At 49.8% G+C, this 17,289-nt stretch overlaps 1 protein-coding gene across 1 annotated transcript in view; it reads left to right on the top strand.

Moving 5' to 3' along the window:
- SEZ6 (seizure related 6 homolog) overlaps positions 1-17,289 on the top strand; it is a gene marked incomplete at its 3' end in the record, with an annotated part of 48,765 nt that overhangs the window by 30,271 nt on the left and 1,205 nt on the right. The window contains exons 12-14 of the mRNA XM_081314393.1: positions 127-165; positions 769-889; positions 1,001-1,103. Of these exons, the coding sequence (XP_081170519.1) occupies positions 127-165; positions 769-889; positions 1,001-1,103 (263 nt within the window). The remainder of the gene's footprint in view (positions 1-126; positions 166-768; positions 890-1,000; positions 1,104-17,289) is intronic.

Raw genomic sequence — 17,289 nt, forward strand, 5'->3', positions numbered from 1 at the left:
CTGGGATTTGAAGTCCGCCCATCTTAAAGGGGCCAAGATTGACAGATTTCTGGGCTGCGAGAATCTCTTTGGGAATTGCCAGCTCGCTGTGCCCCTCCGTAATGCCGCCCTCTGCTTCCCTTCCAGCCTCCAGCGATGAGTTTTATGCCAACCCGAAACTGGACGGTAAGACTGGCAGGGGGGTCCTAAGCACGGCCTTTGCCCGCCCTGCTGCCTCCTTCTGCTCAGGGCGGGTGGGCAGGATGGCCAGCTGCAATCAGACTCTGCCAGGGTTTGTTGACATCCAGCTGGCTGCCGCTCGCTGCCTCCTTTAGGGCTGAGGTTTCGGGGTCTAGAGGGACACGGTGGCTCAGTGGGTGAGGATGCTGAGCTTGTTGATCAGAAGGTCGGCAGTTTGGCGGGTCGAATCCCGAGTGCCGCGTAGCAGAGTGAGCGCCTGTTACGCGTCCCAGCTTCTGCCCACCTAGCAGTTCGAGAGCACGTAAAAAATGCAAGTAGAAAAATAGGGACCACTCCGGTGGGAAGGTAACAGTGTTCCCTGCGCCTTTGGCGTGTAGTCACGCCGGCCACATGACCACGGAGACGTCCTCGGACAAGCGCCGGCTCTTCGGCTTTGAAACGGAGATGAGCACCGGCCCCTAGAGTCGGAAACGACTAGCACGCATGTGCGGGGGAACCTTTACCTTTACCTTTACCTTCGGGGTCTAGCTCTCCCACCCCTCTCTGCTGCCTCGCCCCTGAAACTCGCCCTCCCGTTTCTTCCTGCAGCTGTGGCCAAGGTGTTGCCAGCCAGGGACCCCTTGCAAGGGTCCAGCGTGGCTTTTGCGGTCTTCCTACCCGTGGCTGTTGTGGGGCTTCTTCTGGGCACCGTCTACCTCTACGTTTCCAGGTGAGCCATGGGGGCTGGGTGGGAGAGCTGACCGGAGGGGGGGGCGTTACACAGCTCCCCCCCCTCACGTGTCTTGACCCCAGTCTCCTTCCCTCCTCGCTGGCTGCCCAGGCATCAGGGGAAGTCATCGCTGGCGGCACCTCTGTCAACGTCACAATCCTATGACCACATTGGAGGCGATTCGGCCTTCGACAACCCCACGTATGAGACTCGAGTAAGTGGGTCCCCCTCCCTTCCCCAGCTGTGCCAGATAGGGAGACAGGAGGACCAATGGAGAGGGGCATAGGGTCCTATAGGTATATATGGTATATATGGTATGAGATTGGACAGCCATTTGTCTGAAATGGTGTAGGGTCTCCTGCCTGAGCAGGGGGTTGGACTAGAAGACCTCCAAGGTCCCTTCCAGCTCTGTTATTCTATTCTATTCTATTCTATTCTATTCTATTCTATTCTATTCTATTCTATTCTATTCTATTCTATTCTATTCTATTCTTTTTCCTTATTCTATTCTTTTTTTCCTATTCTATTCTATTTATTCTATTCTATTCTATTCTATTCTATTCTATTCTATTCTATTCTATATTTCTATTCTATTCTATTCTATTCTATTCTATTCTATTCTATTCTATTCTATTCTTTTTCCTTATTCTATTCTTTTTTTCCTATTCTATTCTATTCTATTCTATTCTATTCTATTCTATTCTATTCTATTCTATTCTATCCTATTCTATTCTATTCTATTCATTTCTTATTCTATTCTATTCTATTCTGTAATTCTATTCTATTCTATTCTATTCTTTTTATTCTATTCTATTCTATTCTATTCTATTCTATTCTATTCCATTCCATTCCATTCCATTCCATTCCATTCCATTCTATTCTATTCTATTCTATTCTATTCTATTCTATTCTATTCTATTCTATTCTATTCTATCCTATTCTATTCTATTCTATTCATTTCTTATTCTATTCTATTCTATTCTGTAATTCTATTCTATTCTATTCTATTCTTTTTATTCTATTCTATTCTATTCTATTCTATTCCATTCCATTCCATTCCATTCCATTCCATTCCATTCCATTCCATTCTATTCTATTCTATTCTATTCTATTCTATTCTATTCTATTCTATTCTATTCTATTCTATTCTATTCTATTCCCAAGCTCTTTATAGCAGCCACAGAGATTTCCTGCCTCTTCTTGGGTGGGGGAGATTTAGTTTCCCCTCTGGGGCAGGAAACCCTAAAAGAGATCATCTATTTTTTAGGGGGAACAGAAACCCCAGAAAGAGCCTTGGATCAAGGATCAAAGGACAGGGACTGAAGAGCAAGGCAAGAAGCTGCCAGTTGGGCACAAAATCTTTAGAATAGAATAGAACAGAACAGAATAGAATAGAAAATAGAATAGAGTAGAGTAGAGTAGAGTAGAGTAGAGTAGAGTAGAATAGAATTAGAAATATAGAATAGAATAGAATAGAATAGAATAGAATAGAATAGAATAGAATAGAATAGAATAGAATAGAATAGAATAGAATAGAATAGAATAGAATAGAATAGAAAATATGGAATGGAATGGAATGGAATGGAATGGAATAGAATAGAATAGAATAGAATAGAATAGAATAGAATAGAATAGAATAGAATAGAATAGAATAGAATAGAATAGAATAGAATAGAATAGAATAGAATAGAATAGAACAGAATAGAGATATAGTAGAATTTAGAATAGAATAGAATAGAATAGAATCATATTAGAATAGAAATATAGTAGAATAGAATAGAACAGAACAGAACAGAACAGAACAGAATAGGAGTAGAGCAGGAAGGGACCTCGGAGGTCCTCTAGTCCAGCCCCTTGCTTAAGCAGGAGACCCTATTCCATCTCAGACAGGTGACTGTCCAGCCTCTTCTTAAAAGCCTCCAGTGATGGGGCATCCACGATTTCTAGTGGCCAGCTGTTCCACTGGTTCATTGTCCTCCCTGTCAGGAAGTGGATCCTTGCATCTGTGGATGAAATGAGTCAGGTCGTGAGCCCATCGGGTGGGATCCTCTGCTAGGCTGGGTGGGGGATTCTGGGAGTCGGAGCCCACCCCTCTTTTCATGAGGGTCAGATTGAGAAACCTGCTCTCAGGTTAAGGGATCTGGTGCCCAGGAACGTGGAGGTGCATTTGCTCCTAAAAGTTCCTACTGCAAACTGAAAGGGGGTGAGGGGGGCCTCCAGTCTCCTGCCCCCTTGAGAGACTGCAGGGAGTTGCTGAAGGCCACTCCAAGCTGGGAGACCCCTACTGTGCTTTTGGGGAAGGGGCTGCCTTGCTTCCTTAGTTCCTTGGAGGGAGGGGGGGCTGAAAGGCCGACGCCAAGGGCCCAACTCTTGGCAGACTTTTCTCTCTGCAGGAGATGCCGGCGGCAGCATATGAGGTCTCCATCTAGGGCAGAGGCCGCCCTCAAGGGGGGAGCCGGAGGGGCAGGCCTGACACCCACCCACCCCCGGATCACAGAGGCTCCCCCACTGCCCCCTGCGCTGAGATAGGACCTGTAAATACCTCCCAGCCAGACCTTCCCAGGAGAAACACCAGGCGGGGGTGGGGAGGTGGGGGGGGAGGGGAGCTGCTGATGGACGCTGCCACCCCTTCCAGGACACCCCCCCGACCCTCAGGACCTCACGGCCACTGCAACATCAGGGGGGCCCCCCACGGCACAGAATTTGCCTTCGTTCGGGAGAACTGCAGAAATATTTCGCTTTTTTTCCAAAACGAAGGCCGATGATCCTTTCTCGGGCTTCGGAGTCAACCTTGCACTGTTTCTCCAGGCAGAGACGCAAGCTGCGATTGTGGCAAGCACTGAGGACGTTCCCTAGTTGGGTCACGAAAGGTCTGCAAGAAAACAACGAAGCTCAGAGGGCATCAAGGACCCCACAGCCGCCCTCCTCCTCCTCCTCCTCCTCCTCTCCACAAGACCCCCTCTCTTCTAGCACTGAGGACGTTCCCTAGTTGGGTCATGAAACGTCTTCAAGAAAAGCACCAAGCTCTGAGAGCACCAAGGACCCCACAGTTGTCGTTCTCCTCCTCCTCCTCCTCCTCCTCCTCCTCCTCCTCCTCCTCCTCCTCCTCCTCTCCACAAGATCCCCTCTCTTCTAGCACTGAGGACGTTCCCTAGTTGGGTCATGAAACGTCTTCAAGAAAAGCACCCAGCTCAGAGGGCACCAGGGACCCCACAGTTGTCGTTCTCCTCCTCCTCCTCCTCCTCCTCCTCCTCCTCCTCCTCTCCACAAGATCCCCTCTCTTCTAGCACTGAGGATGTTCCCTAGTTGGGTCATGAAACGTCTGCAAGAAAACAACGAAGCTCAGAGAGCACCAGGGATCCCACAGTCTTCCTCCTCCTCCTCCTCCTCCTCCTCCTCCTGCCTTCTAGCACTGATGCTGTTCCCTAGTTGGGTCATGAAACGTCTGCAGGAAAACCGCCCAGCTCAGAGAGCAGCAAGGACCCCACAACCCTCCTCCTCCTCCTCCTCCTCCTCCTCCTGCATAAACCCTACTCTCCTAGCACTGATGATGTTCCCCAGTTGGGTCCTGAAATGTCTCCAAGGAAACCGCCCAGCTCAGAGAGCACCAAGGACCCCCCAGTTCAACCCTGAGCTACAAAGATTCTCCTTTATCGGTTCTGATCCGAGCAACTAAACAGGCCCGGACCTGCTTCAGGCATGGAAAAGCGACCATGGGGAAACCCCGACTTGGACTGGGTTAATAAATGGATAGGAAAACTTCCCAAGAAATCCCCGCCTGGGGGCTGCACTGAGGAATTCAGGAAAATTCCCCAGGGACGACAGAGGCATGGCCTGGAAGTCACCAAGAATCCAGCGTCCTCATTGCGGTAGCCCCATCCCTCTGTGGGGCGACACCCAAAAAGGGAGACATTTCTTAACATCCACGCCCAGGATGGTCAAAGGACTCCTGCCTTGGGCAGGGGGTTGGACTAGATGACCTCTTGAGGTCCCTTCTACGAAGCTGAGGACCTTTTCAGTTTGGGCAAGCTGGGGGGGAAACCTGATGGGAGAGGAAGAAAAGGGAGGGGGCTGTCTCTCACTCGTACGGGGGTGGGTGGGTGGGCTTCCTGCCTCTTTGAAATTCTGAATTTCGGCGGCTTTCTGCTTAGTGGCTGTCGCCGTTCGGGTTTGAAACTGCCTTTGATCTGTTTTGGAGATTTTTGTACGCAACGGGAGGGGCTTCGTTTCAAGGAGGGGGAAACTGCTGCTGATTTTGGGGTACTGGGATCGGAAAGGGGGGGGGAATTTCCCAGGAGCCACAACCAAGGGTCTGGATAGCCCCACATACCTTAGGGGGCTCGGTCTTAGGAGGCAAAGACCCACTAGGACACGGGTAGGCAACCTTGGCTCTTTTAGGACTCGTGGACTTCAACTCCCAGAATTCCTGTGCCAGCATGGGGGAACAATGGCCCCCTTCATGACTTGTGGACCAACTCCCAGAATTCCTGAGGTAGCACAGGGACTATGGCCATCTTATGACTCGTAGACTTCAACTCCCAGAATTCCTGTGCCAGCATGGGGGAACTATGGCCCCCTTCATGACTGGTGGACTTCAACTCCCAGAATTCCTGAGCCAGCATGGGGGAACTGTGGCCCCCTTCATGACTGGTGGACTTCAACTCCCAGAATTCCTGAGCCAGTATGGGGGAACTATGGCCCCCTCATGACTTGTGGACTTCAACTCCCAGAATTCCTGAGCCAGCATGGGGGAACTATGGCCCCCTTCATGACTGGTGGACTTCAACTCCCAGAATTCCTGAGCCAGCATGGGGGAACTGTGGCCCCCTTCATGACTGGTGGACTTCAACTCCCAGAATTCCTGAGCCAGCATGGGGGAAACCATGGCCCCCTTCATGACTGGTGGACTTCAACTCCCAGAATTCCTGAGCCAGCATGGGGGAACTTTGGCCCCCTTTATGACTTGTGGACTTCAGCTCCCAGAATTTCTGAGCTAGCATGGGAACTATAGCCATCTTATGACTCGTAGACTTCAACTCCCAGAATTCCTGTGCCAGCATGAGGGGACTATGGCCCCCTTGATGACTTGTGGACTTCAATTCCCTATGCTGGCTCAGGAATTCTGGGAGTTGAAGTCCACGAGTCATGAAAGAGCCAAGGTTGCCTACCCCTGCACTAGGAAATCTGTATGTAGGACAGCAGGAAGCAGAGTGGTCCTTGGGGGTCCTGAGCCACTGGATCCTTGGGAAACCGAAGCCACCATTTGAAGAAGGCAGGGGTCCCGCTTGGAAAAGGGGAGCCGGGTACAGCTGGCTTCCATCGAAGCATGAAAGAGGAAAGTTTAGCTCTCTCTTGTAACTCAACCTCAACTCTTCTTAAGGCCTCGAGCAAAGGGTGGGGTGGGGGTGGGTCTCAGAAGTGAGAATCGGCGCTGGCGTTATGCCACCCGAGCCTGGGGACAGACGCAACCGGTTGTGGAAAAGAGCATCTCCGTTCCCGGGGGCCATTCAGTCCTGGGGATAGCAGGAGCGCTGAGACTTATATACCGCTTCACAAGCCCCCTCTAAGCGGCTTACAGCGTCAGCCTCTTTGCCCCCCAACCATCTGGGTCCTCGTTTTACCCACCTCGGAAGGGACGGAAGGCCGAGTCAACCTTGAGCCGGTCAGGATCGAACTTCCCGGCTGTGGGCGGAGTCAGCCTGCAACGCTGCATTCGAACCACTGCACCATCACGGTTAGAAAGAAAGAAAGAAAGAGGGGAGGGAGGGAGGGAGGGAGGAAAGAAATAAAGGAAGAAAGAAAAAGGAAGGAGAAAAGGGAGGGAGGGGAAAAGGGAGGGAAGGAAAAAAGGGAAAAGGGAGGGAGAGAAAAAAAGAAGGAAGGCGGGAAGAATAGCAAAAGCACTTAGACTTATATACCGCTTCACAGGGCTTTACAGCCCTCTCTAAGTGGTTTACAGCATCTTGGCCCCTCCCCCAACAATCTGGCTCCTCCTTTTGCTGACCTCAGAAAGCCACGTCAACCTAGAGCTGGTCACAGGATCAAACTGCTGGTAGCGGGCAGAGTTTGCCTGCAATACTGCATTGTGACCACTGTGCACCACTGCAGGAAAGTTTAAGTTTAAGTTTATTAATATTTCTATACCGCCCTTCTCCCGAAGGACTCAGGGCGGTGTACAGGGCAAGAGTAAAACATAAAGTTACAAAAATTAAAAAGTTATTAAATACATGCCCATAAAAAACAATAAATACATTAATAAAACCCCCAATAAAATGATAATAAAAACCCCAGCAATCCCACCCTCAGGCCAGGCCGGCTTGTTCGAACAGGTATGTTTTCAGATCACGGCGAAAGGAAAAGAAGAAAGAAAGAGAGAAAGGAAAGGAAAAAAGAAAGGAAGGAAGGAAGGAAGGAAGGAAGGAAGGAAGGGAAAGAAAAAGAAAGAGAAGGGGAGGAGGAGGATGAGAAGAAAAGAAGGAGGGGAAAGGGTGGAAGGAAAGAAGGAGAAAAGGGAGGGAGAGGAGGAAGTGAAGGAAAGAATAGCAATAGCAGTTAGACTTATATACCGCTTCACAGGGCTTGACAGCCCCCTCTAAGCGGCTTACAGAGTCGGCCTATTTGGTCCCCCAACCATCTGGGTCCTCGTTTTACCCACCTCGGAAGGGACGGAAAGCTGAGTCAACCTTGAGCCGGTCAGGATCGAACTTCCCGGCTGTGGGCAGAGTCAGCCTGCAATGCTGCCTTCGAACCACCAAGACAGCCCTTGGCAGTTTGCTAACCCAGCCGAAGGGTCTGTGGAGACCCCCTAACCCCGCCCCGTCTTCGTCAGACGTCTCCTTTCATCTGGGGGGTGTAAGCAGGACTCTGCTCAACGCACATTTGAACTTCACTTTTTCATATCGAGATGCAGACGGCCTTCAGCTTAACGGCCGCAACGGAGCCCAAAATTTCTGTCACTCAGCGAGATGTCGGCTGGGCAAAATTTTTGCCCCACTTTACGTCTTTTTCCCACCACGGTTAAGCGAAAGGGCAGTGGCTACTTTAGGAATGTGGCCGTTAAGGGAATCTGGTTTCCTTTGCCCATCAGAAAGGCGCAAAAGCGGATCACGTGACCCCGGGACACTGCGGATGTCATAAACGTGACTCGGTGGCCCAGTGTCCGAATTTTGATCATGTGTCTGTGGGGATGCTGCAACGGCTGTTAAGCGTGAAAAACGGTCGTAAGTCTCTGTTTTCAGCACCATTGTAAGTTCAACAGTCACTAGACGCACGGTTATAAGTCAAGGACTAGTCGTAGGTGTCTATACATGGAGGGGGGTTCCTGGGGGGGGAAAACACTTGAGAGCGGTCAGCATAATACCGTATAAGTGATCCTCCCAGGTTTAACTTAAAGGCAGCTTTCTCACCGTTAGCATCTGGGCAGTTTAGTAAAGGTCTTGAGGAAGGCGGAGGGGGTTCAGGGCTCCCCACAAATTTGGAGGAAAGCTTTTTCTCTCCGAATCCTGTGGGGTGGAAGCTTCAGCATGGGGGGAGAGCCAGAAAAATGCACTGGAAGAGGAATAGAATAGAATAGAATAGAATAGAATAGAATAGAATAGAATAGAATAGAATAGAATAGAATAGAATAGAATAGAATAGAATAGAATTATGAGATGGAATAGAATAGAATAGAATAGAATAGAATAGAATAGAATAGAATAGAATAGAATAGAATAGAATAGAATAGAATAGAATAGAATTATGAGATGGAATAGAATAGAATAGAATAGAATAGAATAGAATAGAATAGAATAGAATAGAAAAAATGGAATAGAATAAAATAAAGTAGAGTAGAGTAGAGTAGAATAGAAAATATGGAATGGAATGGAGTAGAGCTGGAAGGGACCTTGGAGGTCTTCTAGTCCAGCCCCCCACTTAAGCAGAAGAACCTATACCATTTCAGACCAAGGGCTGTCCAGTCTCTTCTTTGAAACCTCCACTGATGGAGTACCCACGATTTCTGGTGGCAAGCAGTTCCACCGGTTAAATTTCTTCGCTGTCAGGAGGTTTCTCCTTAATTCCAGGTTGCTTCTCTCCTTGATCAGCTTCCGATCATTGTTTCTCATCCTTCCCTCTGGTGCTTTGGAGAATAGCTTGACACACCCCCTCTTCCTTGTGGCACCCTCTCAAATACTGGAGCACTGCTAGACGTTGAGGAGGTTGAAGGTGATAAACAGCATCTTGGCGGGATCCGTGTTGCGTTCAGAGGCAGCCCTATCTTGAGCGCACTGCACGTGGGGATGAGAGCCTGGATCACTGCCAACAGGGCCTCCAGGGGAGGTAGGTCCACCCTTGGTGGCATCGGATAAAGCCAGCCTCCGCTGCCAGCCAGCCAAACCTCAAGATGTTCTCCAGGAGAAATGTGACACAGGCAGGCCTTTACTTACGACCAACGTTTGTGTTGATAAGCGAGACAGTTATTACTGTCTCCCTTTTGCCCCATTTTGCAACCTTGCTTGCCACGGTGGTTATGTGAATCCAGCTTCCCCACGTCGACTTTGCTCGTCGGACAAGAAAAGGGGGATCACGTGACAACCCTTCCCCCCCCTCCCACCGGGACACCGCAACCGTTGTAAATACGAGTCTGGCGTCTGAATTTTGTTGCTCGCTGCAACGGCCGTCAGCGTGAAGAACAAGAATCATAAGTCATTTTTTTTCCAGTTCTTTTGTAACTAAAGGAGTTGCTGCTTGTGCCATCCTGAGACAATACTTTAGTAAGGATCAAGCCAGATGTTGGAGGGATTGAATATAAACTAGCTTCGATCCAGCTAAGGTCTTGGCCAGGATGGCCATGACAGACACCCATAATCTGATCCTGGGCTAGTGATGTGCAACAGGTGGTATCCCAAAGGCGCCTTTTTTTCAGGAGGCAACTGGACTTTTTTGTTTTCCTTTGAAGACCTTTTGCTTCTCATCCCAGAAGCTTCTTCGGCTCTGACTGGATGGTGGGAGAATGGAAGGATTTATACTCCTTGCAGAGAGCTGGTCGTTTGCCTTTGTTGAGGCCACTTGGAGGTTTGTCTGTGTCCTCAGGGTCATCGGAATGGTGCAAATGGGCGGGGAGACTTTTTGGAAATGTTGAAAGGAATTTCACACCCATTTGCACCGCTCAGGTGACCCTGAGGTCACAGGTCAACCTCCAAGTGGCCTCAACGACTCTCTAAAAGAAGGCAAATGACCAGCTGTTTGCAAGGAGGGACACAGGGCAGAAAACGTCCTGCAGCCAAGAAGGCTCCGCACCCATTTGCACCACTCTGGTGGCCCCGAGGACACAGATAAACCTCCAAGTGGCCTTAACAACTCTCTAAAAGGAGGCAAATGACCAGCTGTCTGCAAGGAGTATAAATCCTCCCGTTCCCCACCATCCAGTCAGAGCTGAAGAAGCTTCTGGGATGAGAAGAGAAACGTCTTCAAAGGAAAAACAAGAAAGTCCAGTTGCCTCCTGAAAAAAAGCAGCTTTGGGACAACCATGGCCTGGATGATGGAGAACCTCCATAGACAGGTCTTATCAGTATTCTGATGGTAGCCCATGGTAAAACAGGGATGACCTTCTCCTAGGGCATCCTGCCGATGCTGGAGACCCATGGTTCCCCACACGGAGTGACCCACATCTCAAATCATTCCTCCTCCAAACGCACTGACTGGGACCGGTCACTTAGGAAGGGGCAGGAAAAGACATGGCTTCCTATTCCCAATCTTAGGAGGGATCCAGAGGGATCCCTTGGCCGCCAAGAGGAACGATCCCATCCTCCAGTTCTCAACAAGGGTCTCCAGAAAGGATTGGCCACCCAAGGAAGGGGCTGAAACCACAACAAGACGTGGCCTCCAACTTTAGGACGGATCCAGAAGGATCCCTTGGCCGCCAAGAGGAACGATCCCATCCTCCAGTTCTCAACAAGGGTCTCCAGAAAGGATTGGCCACCCTAGGAAGGGGCTGAAACCACAACAAGACGTGGCCTCCAACTTTAGGAGGGATCCAGAAAGATCCCTTGGCCGCTAAGAGGAACGATCCCATCCTCCAGGTCTGAAGAAGGATCTCCCGGAAGAATTGGCCCCTTAGGAACAGGCAGATCCTCTCCAAGACATGGTCTCCAATCTTAGGTCGGATCCCTTAAGAAGGATCTCTGGGTCGCCAAGAGGAATGGTCTCTCCCTCCAAGGCACGGACTGGGCGTCCACGCCATTTCAGACCCACATCTGGAGAAGGTCCAGGAAAACCATAGGATTTGAGACCCCTCTGGCTTGAAGCCCACCCATCCTAGATCTTCCCTCCAAAGGAAGAGACACCACCCTTACGTCCCGGGGGTGGGGTGGGGGGGGGTTTGATTCTTTCCTGCCCCTATTCTCGTTTCTCGCCGACTTTCCCCCTCCCTCTGAGGTTGCAGAGGATGGATTAGCAGAAGCGTCTCTCCCAGGTCCTGCCCCCCCTCACTTCCTCCAACATCTACCCCCCCCCTTCTCTATGAGAAGGATGGACCCTTTCAGGAAGACCAGGAGGGTCTTGGGGGGGGGAGCTTGGTGCCCCCCCCACCCGGGTCTGGAGGGAAGGGAAGTGTTTTAGCATTCGGTGTCAAACTACAGCGATTGTCTCCCCACCCCCTTTGCAAGTGGGGGTGGGGGTAACTTGGGGGGGAGGGGAAAGGAGGGCCAACTTTTTGGACTGTTTCATGAATAAACCAGTGTTTTAGAAAAAGGCAGGTTTGGCTTTGTGGCTTTGTTTTTCCGGAAAGCATCCAAGATCTGTATAGGAAGCGGAGGCCGTAAAAACCAAGGTGCCCTGGGGGATTCTGGGAGCTGTGTTCGGCCCAGAGGGCGCCCTGTTGGGGAATCCGAGGTGGCCCCCACCATTTGGATTTTCCATAGAGAAAGTCCTCAACTTCCAGCTGCAACCGAGTCCCAATTGCTAAGCAAGAGACTTTCGCCCCGTTTTATGACCTTTCTTGCCCCTGTTGTTAAGTGAATCACTGCCATTGTTAAGTTAGTCATGCAGTTGTTAAGTGAATCTGGCTTTCCCCCCCCCCCCTGCATTGATTTGGCTTCTCAGAAGGTCACAAAAGGGGAACCCATCACCCCCCGGGAACACTGCGACCGTCATAAATACAAGTCAGTGGCCCAACATCTGAATTTTGATCATGTGACCAGGAGGATGCTACAGTGGTTGTTAAAGTGTGGGAAAAAGATCATAATTTATTTTTCTCAGCGCTATTGTAGCTATGAACGGTCAGTAAATGAAGTGCTGTAAATTGAGGACTATCTGTATTCCAGGAGATCAGAGCGTTTCTCAACAAAAAAACGAAGACGTGGTCCTTTTTGAGGGTCCCTGATGTGGCCAGGAATATAGTTGCACAGCTAGGACAATGAGCTGTGGACCACACACACACACACTTTCACAGTCCTGCATCAGCTGGACCTCTGCAAGGCCCCCAAAAGCAGGCAAAGATATCTGGATCCTCTCCTGCCTTGGTCCACCTGAGAAGGCCCGGGCGGGAAGGGTGAAGCCCGGTTCCCCAGAGGGGGAGGTCCCTGCCCCATGGAGCCTACAAGTGGAACAGTGTGGGACCACTCGGGGGCATCCTCTCTGCAAAATTCAGGCCCCTGGTCCTGATGGGAAAAACGTGGAGGGGGGAAGAGTGACGGGGGAGGGGGGAGCTGCCCCCACCCAGATGCCAACAGGAGAAAGTGGATGAGGATCAAGCGGTTCCTAGGGTGCCAGGTGAGCAGAGAAGAGGTGCCGATGATGTTTCCTGCAGGAAAAGGCTTCATTTTTATTTTATTTTTTATTTATTTATTTTAATTCCATTTATATCCCGCCCTTCTCCGAAGACTCAGGGTGGCTTACAAGCTTAGCAATAATCATAATCATAATCATTGCCGCCCTCCTCCTCCTCCTCCTCCTCCTCCTCCTCCTCCTCCTCCCCGCAAACCCTGCTCCCTTCTAGCACTGATGATGTTACCTAGTTGGGTCATAAAGCTTCTGAAAGGAAACAACTCAGCTCAGAGTGCACCAAGGACCCCGCAGTCCTCTCCTCTCCCCTTCCTTCCTTCCTTCCTTCCTTCCCTCCCTCCTTTCCACTATTCCTCCTTCTCTTCCTCCTCCTGCCCCCCTCCTCTTCCCTTCTTCTTCTCTTCACAAACACCCCCTCCCTTCTAGCACTGACGATGTTCCCCAGTTGGGTCATGAAACGTCTGAAAGGAAACCACCCAGCTCAGAGAAGCACGCAGGACCCCACAGTTGACGTCCTCCTCCCCCTCCCCCTCCTATTCTTCTCCGCAAACCCCCCTCCCTTCTAGCACTCATGATGTCCCCTAGTTGGGTCATGAAACGTCTACAAGAGAACCACCCAGCTCAGGGGGCACCCAGGACCCCACCACCCTCCTCCTCCTCCTCCTCTCCCCTTTCTCCGCTTCCACTCCACTAATCTCCCTCTCCTTCCTTCCTTCCTCCCTCTCTCCTTCCTTCCTCCCTCTCCTTCCCTTCCTCTCTTTCTCTCCTTCCTTCCTCCCTCCCTCTCTCCTCCCTCCTTCCCTTCCTCCCTCTCCTCCCTTTCTCTCCCTTCCTTCCTCCCTCTCCTTCCCTTCCTCTCTTCTCTCCTTCCTTCCTTCCTCCCTCTCCTCCCTCCTTCCCTTCCTCTCCTTCCTTCCTCCTTCCCTTCCTCCCTCTCTCCCTTCCCTCTCCTTCTTTCCTCCCTCTCCCTTTCCTCTTTCCTTCCTTCCCTCCCTCCCTCCCTTCCTCCCTTCCTCCTTCCCTTCCTCCCTCTCTCCCTTCCCTCTCCTTCCTTCCTCTCCTCTCTCCTTCCTCCCTCTCCTTCCTTCCTTCCTCCTTCCCTTCCTCCCTCTCTCCTTTCTTCTCTCCCTCCCTTCCTTCCACAATCATAGAATCATTGTAGGGCTGGAAAGGCGCTTTGAGGTCTTCTAGTCCACCCCCCTGCTCATCCTGGACAAACGGCTCTCCAATCTCTTCTTGAAAACCTCCGGCGATGGGACACCCACAAGTTCTGGAGGCTGGCATCCTATTGACACAGATGGGCCACACTGCTGCAAACCAGAGTTTGCAAGACCCAACAGCCGCATTCAACCAAACATCTGGGAGTGCGGCTCACTGCACCACAGGAACGAGCCTTGTGGGTGATGGAGGCTTGATCCCAAACCTGGCACTGTTCCTGGCCGCGGGCAGATGGGCGATCCTTCCCCTGGCATCGTCAGCCAACTTGAGATCACCCTAGATTTTAATTCTTGTAATCACCAGCCGGCTAAAAAGCTCCTGCTGGGGAAGGCAACATTGATTCAATCCTGGAGGATCTACCAGGATTCTTCTTCTTTGCATATCACCCCAAATTTCTACACCAGGGATCCAGTTCTCTCCTCGACCTGCCACACGGATTGCAAACGTGAGTGCCATGCGCCCACGTTTGGTTACAGGCTTTGGGGATTTATTGACACAACATGCTGTGTCTGGTGCTTGGCTTATTTCAGGCGTGTGAACCCAGTTCCTTTGCTTGCTTGCTTCAGTCTCCCAAGCTTGCAGGTTTAAAATGGGTGGACTTCAACTCCCAGAATCCCCCAGCCAGCAATGCTGGCTGGGGGATTCTGGGAATTGAAGTCCACCCATTTTAAACCTGCTGATATCGTGAGCTACTATCCTGGTTTGTTGTGCCACAGGGTCGTTGTAAAGATCGCTCGGAGGTGGGAGATACATCCCATGCAATCTGTTCTACACAATCTCCTGCGTGGATTGTCCCTGTGACAATGGAGGAAAGACGGGGAGGAAGCCAACCACCAGATTGCAAGAGCACAAGCGAGAACAGTCAGGCGAGGAGACAAACTCATTGGTAGCCTCACACTGCAGTGAACAAGGCCATACATTCAATTTCCCAGCTACTAAGATTGTTGGACGAGCAGGCACAAAAACAGCCAGGGAAGTGATGGAAACCTGGGAAACGGGCCCCTGATCAGTCAAAAGGAGGGCTGATTTGCCACCAGATTATCAAGTACTTAAAAGGTGAGGGCTGGGCAGCACAAGCAAAGGAAAGCCAAATAAAATAGAATATTACAGAACAGGATAGGGTAGGATAGGATGGGATATAGAATATGAATAGAATAGAATAATGGAAAGAATAGAATAGAATAGAATAGAATAGAATAGAATAGAATAGAATAGAATAGAATAGAATAGAATAGAATAGAATTACAGAATAGAATAGAATAGAATAGAATAGAATAGAATAGAATAGAATAGAATAGAATAGAATAGAATAGAATAGAACGGAACAGAATAGAATAACTTTATTGTCACTTTAAAATGTACACTAACCAGCATACATTAAAAAGAAATTTCATTGCCTTCAGCTCTCAAAGGGTAACCACCTCCAATATGCACTACATAAACATGGCAACAGATTATGCATACCGTATATCCACACCCACACATGTATATGACACAGAGAAACAACACAGTCTAGTTTGGATGTATACATAATTCATGGCTCCTCACGAGTCTGAAAGCTCGGAAGACAAAATATCTCATCCTGGAGATCGACCCAGATTGGATCCTGCCTCCAGATTGCTTGGTGCGACTAGCCCACATGGGCTGCAGTTGTGTGGCTTTTCACACATCTTTGATTTTACAGCCTGCAGAGAGCTACCGTTAAAGACCATCCGGACGCCCCAACACATGCAGCGGTGCAAACAGTCTTCCATGTAACAAACAGCTCTGCTATCCAAGCTGGATTGGATGCCAGTCTGCTTCTGGGTCCAATTGCAGGTGTTTACCACTTTTGAAGCCCTTCATGGCATGGGATATAGAGTACCTGAGAGGCGTCTTGTCCAAGTTACCTGTCTCACCCAATCAGAGGGAGGAAATGCTGCGAATCCCATCGATTGACGGGCGTAGGGCAGGGGTCTTCCAACCTGGCTCTTTGGTGACTTGTGGACTTCCACTCCCAGAATTCCTCAGCCAGCGTGGATGCTGGCTGAGGAATTCTGGGAGTGAAAGTCCACAAGTCATCAATGGGCCAAGTTTGGGTATCTCTGCCTTTGGAACATCTGAACCCCAGAGGCGAGCCAAGCTTATGGAAAAGGGTTCTGCCACCTTTTAAGCCTTGCCCATTTTTTAACCTTGATTTTTTTTTAACTTTTAACGCAGAAATTTTAACCTTGCTTTTAACTGTGCTTTTAGTCGTGGTTTTATCTTGCGTTTAAACAGCTAAGGGGAAATGGGCTGCCTAGGCATTCGATAGATGATGGATCTAGATAGAGATATAAATATAGATGGATGGATGGATAGATGGATGGACAGACAGTGATAATAGATAATAAAAGATATAGATGATATAAATCATAGAGGATTGGTAGGTAGGTAGGTAGATAGATGATAGATGAGATAAATAGATGATAGACTGATGATAGATATAGATAAACCGATTCATAGACGATATAGATCAGGGGTGTCAAACTGCTGGCCCATAGGCTGGATATGTCATGGGGAAACCGCGCCCACCCGTTGCTGGCAATGGAAAAAAGTTGCGATATGTCACAACATGTCACGCGACATTGCGAGTTTGACACCCCTGATATAAATGATAGACAGATGATAGATGATATAGATATAGAGATAATATAGAAGATGATAAGACGATATATAATTAGATAGACAGATGATAGAGATGATACAGATAGATATAGATGATAGATGTAGACAGATGATACAGCTATAGATTGATAGATAGATTAGATAGATAATATAGAGATGATATAGAGATAGATAGATAGATGAGATAGATGATAGATAGATAGATAGCCAGCCCGCCAGCCCCAAGTAAGTGCTCGCCCATCCGGACTAGGAGCCAGGAGGGAGCCGAGGGATCGCGCAGGCTTCTCCGCTGCCGACGGGGGAGCGCGAAGGCGAGCAGGGGTCGCTGGGCAAAGCTGTGCGGGCCTGGCCGTCTGGAAGACCCCCGTCTAGCGCTTTTCCCGGGGTCTGAGCTTGGGGTCGCTGCGCCCGGGACTCAGACCACCGGATGGACCCCTCGTCAGGAAGCAGCTGAAAAAGCCCTGGGGTTCCCCCGCCCAAGGTCATAAGCGAGGACCCCTCCCCAATTCCAACCTGCGACCCCAGAGAACTAGGCTGCCCTACAGGACGGGCATTATCATGTCCCCCGGAGACCGTCTTCTCCGTGTTCACACGAACAAATCTACCCGTGTAGAACAGGGGTCTTCAAACTTGGCCCTTTTATGACTTGTGGACTGCAATTCCCAGAATTCCTAAGCCAGACACACTGGCTGAGGAATTCTGGGAGTTGAAGTCCATAAGTCATAAAAGGGCCAAGTTTGAAGATCCCTGGTGTAGAAGGTCCACCCCAGCGG

This window comes from Vipera berus (assembly GCF_964194415.1).
Source record: "Vipera berus genome assembly, chromosome: 1".
Taxonomy (NCBI): Eukaryota; Metazoa; Chordata; class Lepidosauria; order Squamata; family Viperidae; genus Vipera; species Vipera berus.